The 9,468-nt window shown below is 42.8% G+C and overlaps 1 protein-coding gene and 1 long non-coding RNA gene across 2 annotated transcripts; one reads left to right on the top strand and one right to left on the bottom strand.

Moving 5' to 3' along the window:
• Positions 1-2,389: 2,389 nt before the first annotated feature.
• On the bottom strand, positions 2,390-3,351 carry LOC122063151. Its single transcript, XR_006135212.1, has 3 exons — positions 3,213-3,351; positions 2,964-3,143; positions 2,390-2,426 (listed from the first exon to the last, which is right to left on the bottom strand). It is a non-coding gene; the product is annotated as an uncharacterized LOC122063151 (long non-coding RNA).
• A 3,877-nt stretch (positions 3,352-7,228) lies between these two features.
• On the top strand, positions 7,229-9,123 carry LOC122063149 (flavonol 3-O-glucosyltransferase UGT89B1-like). The gene has a single exon (XM_042626843.1). The coding sequence runs from the start codon at positions 7,471-7,473 to the stop codon at positions 8,953-8,955; it is 1,485 nt and encodes a 494-aa protein (XP_042482777.1). The 5' UTR covers positions 7,229-7,470; the 3' UTR covers positions 8,956-9,123.
• Positions 9,124-9,468: the final 345 nt, after the last annotated feature.

Genomic DNA, 9,468 nt, shown 5'->3' on the forward strand with positions numbered 1-9,468 from the left:
ACATCCCTAATACTTCTGGCACACAAACTTCAGCTCTGCCACCTACTGGAGAGGCACCCATCTTGCAAGATATCCTATTAGAGCTGAGGTCCTTGAGAGAGGGTCAGGCTGAGCTTAGAGTTCAGCTTGGAGAGAGTACGACCCTAGAGCAGGAGCTTCTCAGGAGAGTGGAGGAGAACACCAGGAGAGAGCTCTAGATGTGGAGGCAGTTTGGAGAGATGGAGTCCAGGTTTCAGCGACTCACCTGGGATATGTACCACTCTTCTAGAGTGATCTCTGTGGATTTCTGACGTGTACAGAGTAGAGTAGTGCGCCTCCATATCGATTCACTCTTTGAGACACACGACTCGGCATCGACTCTCAGGTTCACTTAGGAGAGCCTTTCGATGTCTCTAGCGATGACTCTGACTAGCGCTCTAGACTGATGGTCTATTATCCTCTTTTGACCTTTTACTTGTCATTTCTACTTGACTTTTTAGCTTTATTTGACAGTCTTACCTATTGTGGATTTTATAGTTGACTTTCTTGCTTTACTTACGTGATTGAACTAGTATAGCTTTAAGAAATGATAGCAGTTGTCATTCATTTTGTAATTTATTTCATTTATGTACTTAAAGTTCGTATTGTGATCTTGATAGAAATTTTAAATTTCTGAATGGTTTGCTTATATTAAACTGCATGGTTTGATAGTCGCCGATACAACACCCATATGTTATTATCTTGTTATTCTTGTTGTCTATCAGGTTTTATGTTTGAAATTTTTTGTTTTTCTCATTTTACGCAGTTATGCTGCCGAAATTTTGTTAAAATTTCTGCTAACAAGTACATTTAATAATGATAATTTCGCTTTTAGTTAACAAGAATTTATACTATCAATGCATGAATGTATGAATGCAAGGGTTACAAATTCTTACATTTAATTTAAGGTTTTTTTTAACTTTTTATAAGGTTTTTATCTTCACCCACCCCAGATCTATTATAGTTTCTATAGGGTCTAAACAGTATGCTGTAGGAAGGCAGAGCATTTCGCTCTGATACCACCCCTGTCACACCTCGCTCGCACAAAGCCGAGCAGGTGACTTAGTTAACACCGGTTAACTCACATACCTACCAGGATCAACAATGCAGTAACTGCAACACAGCATACATCTACTAAACTAAGATAAGACCTATATTTTCAGTGGAAGCCCTGTTCATAGTAATACCTGTAATTGTTTCCCAAATACTTGATACCCAAATTGAGTTATAAAAGTTACATACATTTGGGCTCGAAGGCATGATATATATACAAAAATATAACAATTTAAGCATCAAGTAACAAAGGGAGTACACCAAAAAGAATAAAAAAGAATCACTCAGGAGTCACAACTGCCATGCAGCACAATCCTTGCATGTGCAATCGGTACCATGCTCGAACTCGTTAGGGACCCACCAATCCTTAGATGAAAACTCCACAGTGGGGCCCGGCTCCTGATCACCAGGCAGGTAACTTGCAAAATCACCTAAAAAGAGTTGTGCACGTGGGATGAACTCACTAGCCCAGTAAGTGGAAAGGAAGACCATATAAAGAAAGCCACACAAATAGTCACAACACAAATGCATCTATATGCAATTCATTTTAACCCTATTAGCCTAACAATATTACTAGGTCATAGGTTATGTGCTACTCACAACCACAGTGTGCTTATGCCCCGGGTACGAGCTGCGAACCCCATCCCATGATACGTCCATAGGGTTGTCGGAGAAGGCCCATCGTTGTTATAGGAATTTAAAATGCAAGCCGATTCCCGATAAATTTAAATGACAAAGTAAATGGGTGACTCCACCAGAAACAAAAACAGTACGATCGGCCCTCTGAATATATCACTGGGGTTACCGACTGTCCTAGCAATCAGCCGTGAGTTCTTCTAACCGCTGCAGGAGTTCGACAACCGTAACCAGATGCTTCTCCCTAATGATCCCCTAACACGTAAAACCCTGTTGGGAAGGGTCATAGCGCAAGGATAAATCACATCCTAGCAACATGCCTCTACATGAGCATAGTACGATTACATAATGGCGCCGCATCCTATACCACGGGCCACCATGCATTCGTTTCCATGCCGACTACGATAACTAAAATCTAGCGTGCATATCATGTTCAAATGAAATTCCTCCATCACATACATCAAGACATAATGAATATTCTATTATAACACAAAGTATAGCATATTATGTAAATGCACATTCAAATGCGTGATATGACATGTGATGTCTAATCTACACACAAGTGACATGATTACATGGCTAGACTAACATATGCTAAATGATGTATAACATTCTAAAATTAAATCAGAGTTCACTCCCCACTTACTTGTATGTGTACACGGTGCTTGTACCCGGTACGAAAAGATCCGATGTGTAAATACGTGTATAATGTGTGTAACCTATCATAAACATAATGGTTTATCACTTCACTATATTAGGGTCAAAATTTTCATGTTTGAACACTAAAATCGGATTTAGAATCATAAATGGGGGTTACCTATCAAATTTGGACTAATTCTGGAAATTTTGAAAAGACAGGTGGGCTAGAGCCAAAGATCGGTGGGCTATGTAGCCCGTCAGTTTAAGTCAGTCGGTTACTCCAGAGCCTAGAAACTGAGTTTTGGGAACTTAGGTGGGCTAAAACTAGAAGACTGGTGGGCTATGTAGCTCGTCAGTTTCAGCCCGCTGGTTACACCAGAGCCCAAAAATTGAGTTCTGGGAACTCAGGTGGGCTAAACCAGAAGACTAGTGGGGTAAAAATACCCCTCCAATCTTTAAATGAAAATTTTCCTAACCTCATTCCCGACTTTCCTTTGGCTTAGGGAACTTGTTTAGGGACAATTCGACAACTCAAATCACTTATCTAAGGTCCAATCATGTATCCTCAACCTAAATCCAAGATCAAATCAAAAGAAAAAAGAGAGGAAGATTCTTACCTCTTTCTCAATAACACTAATGAAACCCCAAATTTCACTTCTTTTGCTCAAGAACCTCCAAATACTCTAGATCTTCACCAACACTCCTTCCAAATATTTCAAAATCATTATGCACACCTCCCATTAGACTTTAGATTTGATTATCCAAGTAGGATTAGCAAGATCTAAGTGGTTTCTTTCCTAAAAATCAAAAAGAGGGTTTAAGAAAGGGGTTTTCCTAAGAATCTTTAGAATGTGTACAATACCTACCTCAATTCGAAGACCTCGGCGAACTGATCATTAAACCGGGCTCAAAATACCAAGACACAGTTTCGATGAAGCTCTATGGTCGATTTTCCCTTCTTCTTTCTTCTTCTTCCTCTTTTCCTTTCTCCTTCTTTCTCTTTTCTTTACTCTCCCACCGACCAACTAACATTTATAAGGGAAAAGACAATTAATGTCTCCCCCTTTTATACCTGGGCCCCCAAAATATCTTCTAAATCTCAGGTGGGCTAAAACTCAGGTGGGCTAGATCTCAGGTGGGTATATCTCAGGTGGGTACATCTAAATCTCAGGTGGACTATCTCAGATGGGCTTCAATGAGAACAAACTCCCACATAATATTAGATCACGTTGACACCCACAAATACTAGTACGTACCTTTACTTTTTGTATATGGCCTCGTGGTGCGTGCAAGTGCAAGGCTTGGGTGCATGTATTACACTTGGTACCAGCTCGGTCATGTCAGGCCAACCCGAATTCAAGGTCACCCTTGCTACCATATTCCATATGGTGCCTGTGTCGGTTCTCTCCGGTTCAGCCCCTATATGATCAAACCAAGTTAATACGAGTAATTAGACTGGGTTTAGAAAGTAGGGTATCACACAGGCCTTGGCCACAACTCAACCCCAACCAACCCTAACCCATGGTCAGTGTTTTTAAACCCTAATCCACCCTCAGGGTTAGAAATTTTAACCCAAACCATGTTTGGGCCTTCAGGGCCAAACTTACACCCCTGTGACTTGTATTCTACCTAAAAAAAACTATAGAATTATAATGTATCGTGATTTTAAGTCATATTTTAATAGATCCGACTCCTCTCCATAGAACCCAAGGACCAGAGAGTGATCCCACTGCTAGGAAGACCCGGGCATGCTTCCCAAGGTCATACTAGCTGTGAGATCACTCTCTAATCCCTGGCTCTATGGAGATAAATCTTATCTTACTTCAATTCATATTTGATCATGTCCACACTCCTTAAGTCCTAACAACCGTTCGGGAAAAGAAAAGAAAAAAGGGAAAATTATAGGATGACACAAAATCAGGTTTACTCTTACAAAACTACCCACACATTGTTTTAGGTAACAAAAATACATAGTTTTGGGTTTATGTTTACAAAACTACCCAAAACAATGTTCCTACCTAGGGGTGTCAAAACCTAGCCCAACCGATAAAATCGACCAAAACAGACTGATAAAACCTGGACCGAACCAAACTGATCCTTATTGAAATGATTTTGGACTGAGGTATGTTGGGACTAACTGAAAATCGGTCCAAATCAAACCGACCAATAACCAAACTGAATGAAACCAATAAAAAAATAAATGATTATGAGATTATAAATTGATGAATTAACTAGGGGTGTCAACCGGTCGGGCCGGTTCGGTTTCGATCGGGCTTAATCGGGCTTGAAGACTTTCAAAGGCTACACCGTGTCAGCCCATTTAACTAATCGGGCTTAGTTATTGAGGGCATGGTACGCTTTATATTTAGTCGGTCGGCCTCGGGCTATAATCGGGCCACCTTAATCGGGCTTTAGTCGGGCTACGAACATGTTTAATGTTAAACGGGCTTTAACCGATTTTTAAACGGGCCCTCTTTAAAATGTGCTCTTATATTCCGGCCCACTCATGAAGCCCAAAAAAATGACAATTAATCAATAAATGATACCAAATATAACCATTATTTAAAATGTGAACATATTTTTATTTTTTAATTTGCGGGGTAAAATAGGTATTCTACAATCATTAAAGAGTCGGGCTAGGCCGGTGCACAATAGGCCGATCTCGATCGGGTGTTAAACGTTTGGTCTCAGTCGGGCGCCCGACGGTCCAAGTAGCAAAACCAAGACAGACCGTTTATAAACGGGCCGGGCTCAAGCCCGACACGTTTAATAAATGGTCCGGGCCGGGCCGGTCTATAAACGGTCGGTCCCGATCGATTTAGTCGGTTCGGGCCACGAATTGACACCCCTAGAATTAACTATCCATTTTTTACAATATTAGTGAGAATATTGTTTATTGTAAGGGGAATTATTACAAATCATTGAATATTATGTTATGAATAGAGAAATTGATTAGTAAATTGTGATAATGCTTTCATTAATTTTCTTGTTTCCTATACAAAACTAGTTGAATAGTTAAATGAATGATTGGCTAATAGGGTTTAGTTTGTGGTTTCAACATTAGTTATCTTCTTAGTAATTTGTTATCCATTGGTTTGAATATTAATTATCTTTCCCTTACAAATAATAAACCATGATTTAATCATAAATTTAAAGTGTTTTTTTTTTGTCAAATCTTGTCATCATAAGTAATGAATATAAGATTTCATTATGGTTCAAGCCCTATAGTAAACCGATTTAAACCGATAGTAATCTGATATTGAAAAACCGAAATAAACCGAACCCAAATTGGACCGAAATCGAAACTGACCGAAAATCAAAGTTCCTTAATGAATTGGTTTTGGTCTCCCTCATTCCTAGACCGAAGCCGATTCAATCCGATCAAAACCGAACCAAACTGAACCGACTGATTGGCACCCCTATTCCTACCTCAAATGAAGACTTTTTTTTGACAGTTTTACCCCCACCTCTTCTTCTCCAATGACAGTCCGCTTGCTTCTTCTTCTTCTTCTTCTTCTTCTTCTTCTTCTTCAGCTTCTTCATCTTCTTCCTGCAATCTCACCCGCCCAAAGGTTCTGTGCAAGCCCGCCCTGCAGCTCCTGCAACTCAACCGTCCGACATTTTCCGTTGCCTGCCCCCATCTTCCCATAAGAAAACTAGCGCCAAAGCCACCGACCCAGAGGAGGATGACCTGTATCTCGAGCCCTTGTGGCCTCACTTGCAGTTTGTGAATGAGCCTATGTGACCAGTGCTGTTAAATTTCATGCTCAGTTGGGAACATGTGAGAGTTCAAACGGTAGTAGGTAGCTAAGTGTAGATTAGAACAAGAGAAGTTGAGGATTGTTGAGGGAAAAAAAAAGAGTTACCCTTGCGAAATAGTCGACAATTCCCGTCATAGAATTCTGAAATTCTTCCAAAAGTAGCAAGTCCAGGTTCATTCCCAAATCATCCTCAGTGGCCTCACCCACCACCCCTTGGCAGAATCGTCTCCTCCTTCCCCTGTTTCTATTTTTAATTTTGATTTCTTGTTGCAAATCCAGAAAAATTAGGATGAGAGGAAAGCTGATTTCCACCAATTCTAGATCCAATCGGTATTCCTTTTTTTTAAACCTTGGTATGAGTTGCTCATGCGGTACGTTGTATCATCTGATACTGACACTAATATCGCTAAACGTCAAGTTGCAACGGATGCTGGTTGTCGCAGGGGGCGCGGTTGATCCCTCATCGACTGAATCCTACTCCCAACTGGAAAAAATCCATTTTCGATTTCCGCTCTTTTGAACGGTGTGTTCCCATCGTGAAAATTGCAAGGACAGTGAACAAAATGTCTTTCTTGTGAGGTCAGAAAGTGTGATGCAAGTTGAATGCTGGAATTAAACTCTCCTTGTGGATTCAGTTGATGTTTAAGGTTTGTCATTTGCAACGAAGGTAGGAGGGGCAAGGGAGGGAAGGAGGGTTGCAGGAGGGTTGGGACTTGGGCGTGGTGGTTGCAGAGGAGTGATCGGAGAAGGGAGGGGTGGAGACAATTGGGGTAAAAATGGCAAAATAATCTGTTGGTTGAGTGAAGTTACTATTCTGGGTAAATTTGTAAAGTTAAACAGTAATTGGGCAATATGGTAATGAGAAACCTATATGTGGCTAATCTGGTAGTTTTGCCAAGAAAAAAAACACACTCCCACCAACCAATCGTACAATTATCTAGAAGAGTTCTTCTGCACCTGCGTTGTGTCGGCACCTAACATGTACATACAGGTAAACGTACGTGAAGTGGATCTTTTATCCCCGGCGACTCCACTCCAGTCAACTCTTTCGTCGCGATTCCATTTTTCAGTATCAACACCGTTGTCACCAATTTACCAAAAAAAAAAAAAAAAAAACAATCCGACGTGGAAGAAAAAGAATAGATTTCTGTCTGAACGTGAGATACAATGGCTCAGATCTACGGATCTTTCGAGCTTCTCGTCTCCGAAGTCACCGCTGACGTTTCCTCCTCAAGAAAGGTCTTTCGAGCTTCTCGACTCCAAAGTCTTTCACGGTCCCTCTTTTCAGACTAAATATCAAACGCATCAGTTTTCTAATCAGATCAGACCCCTCTCTCTCTCTCTCTCTCTCTCTCTCTCTCTCATGGGTGCTGAAGGAGAGGAAGCGATGTCGAATTCCTTCGGCCGCAGCGGCAGCGCACACATTCTGGTGTTCCCGTACCCTGCGCAGGGGCACATGCTACCCCTCCTCGATCTCACCCACCAGCTTCTCATCCGGGGACTAACCATCACCATACTGGTGACCCCCAAAAACCTCCCTTTCCTAAACCCACTCCTCTCGCAACATCCACCCTCTTCCATCCAAACACTCGTCTTCCCCTTCCCTTCCCACCCTTCTCTCCCACCTGGCGTTGAGAACGTCAAGGACATCGGCAACCATGGCAACCCCATCATCATCTCTGCCCTCTCCTCCCTTACTGAACCCATCACCAACTGGTTCCAATCCCACCCTTCCCCACCCATCGCCATCATCTCCGATTTTTTCCTGGGCTGGACTCACCACCTCGCTTCCCAACTCGGCATCCCCCGTGTCTCCTTCTACTCCTCCGGCGCTTTCGTTTCCTCCGTCTTAATCACTCTATCCCACAAGATGGGTTCTCTGAAGCAACCCTTTCTCTCCTTACCTAATCTCCCAAATTCTCCTTCCTTTGCGCTCGATCACCTCCCATCCATGCTTCGCCTATTCAAGGAATCCGATCCCGATTGGGCCTGCGTTAAAGATGGCTTCATCGCTAACTCCTTTAGTTGGGGATCCGTTTTCAACACTTTTGATGCTCTGGAACAGATCTATCTCCGTCACTGGCAGCGGGAGATGGGCCATCCACGTGTTTGGGCCGTCGGCCCTCTGATGAATCTGGACTCTGCTGGTCCAAGCCCGACTGACCGTGGTGGGCCCAGTTCGGTGCCTTCTGACGCTGTGCTGACGTGGCTCGGTGGTTGCCCCGATGGTTCTGTGCTTTTCGTGTGCTTCGGCAGCCAGTTTTCTCCGGGGAAGCCACAGGTGGAAGCGATCGCCGCCGGGCTGGAGGGGAGTGGGGTCCGCTTCATCTGGTCCGTCAAGTTGAGCGATTCAGGACCTTTGGCAGATGAGTGTGGCGAGATCCTAACTGGTTTGGAAGATCGAGTGGCTGGGAGGGGACTGATCATTAGGGGATGGGCTCCACAGGTGCCCATACTGAACCACCGAGCCGTGGGCGGGTTCTTGACTCACTGTGGGTGGAACTCAGTGGTGGAAGGGATCACGGCGGGTGTGTTGTTGCTGGCATGGCCGTTGCAGGCCGACCAATTTGTGAATGCGAGGTTGTTGGTGGAGGACTTGAACGCTGCCATTAGGGTGGCAGAGGGCATCAATGCCGTGCCTGACTCGGTGGAGTTTGCTAGGACCATATCTGAATCGTTGAGCGTGACTCGCCCTGAGAGGGTCCGAGCCATGGAGCTGCGCTCAGGGGCCTTAGCCGCAGTGGAACAAGGTGGAAGCTCTTTCAGGGATTTGGATAGGCTTGTGAAGGATTTGTATCCACTTGGGAGAAATTCGGGTGAGCTGAGAGATGATGAAAAGAAAGAATGAATTAGATTTCAATACATTTATGATCTTTTTCGAGATGGAAAATAAAGAATATGGGATCAATCGAAATCTAATTTTCTTGAATTTCTTGGTGAGGTAGGTTAGGAATATTACAATCGAACATCTTATTGTATTCATGGTTGGCGAAGAAAAAGTTGAAATTGTGGATCATATTGAACTGCTCAGACTTTTAATTTTTTTAGAAAAAAAAAAACATAATATATTAACTTGCAAAAAGGAAGTTTAACATGTAAATAGGGTCCATAATCACAGTTTTCCTTTGATAGCCTCAAAGGCTATATGTTTCAGTAGAAGTGACTTCATTGCTAGCTTCTATGCAAAAAGTTGGTTTAGACAAAAAAATTAGCAGTCTCCAAAACAAGGGAATCGTTGTCCAAGGCCAGACACTGGTATTGTCAGTAGTCATGAGGTTTTTCAGCTCCCGTGCATCGCTCTAGATTTCATCCACCTCCCATACTTTTTCTTTGGCCTTTTTCATCCCGTAAAGTAGGTTTC

This window comes from Macadamia integrifolia, unplaced genomic scaffold, assembly GCF_013358625.1.
Source record: "Macadamia integrifolia cultivar HAES 741 unplaced genomic scaffold, SCU_Mint_v3 scaffold1220, whole genome shotgun sequence".
Lineage (NCBI taxonomy): Eukaryota > Viridiplantae > Streptophyta > Magnoliopsida > Proteales > Proteaceae > Macadamia > Macadamia integrifolia.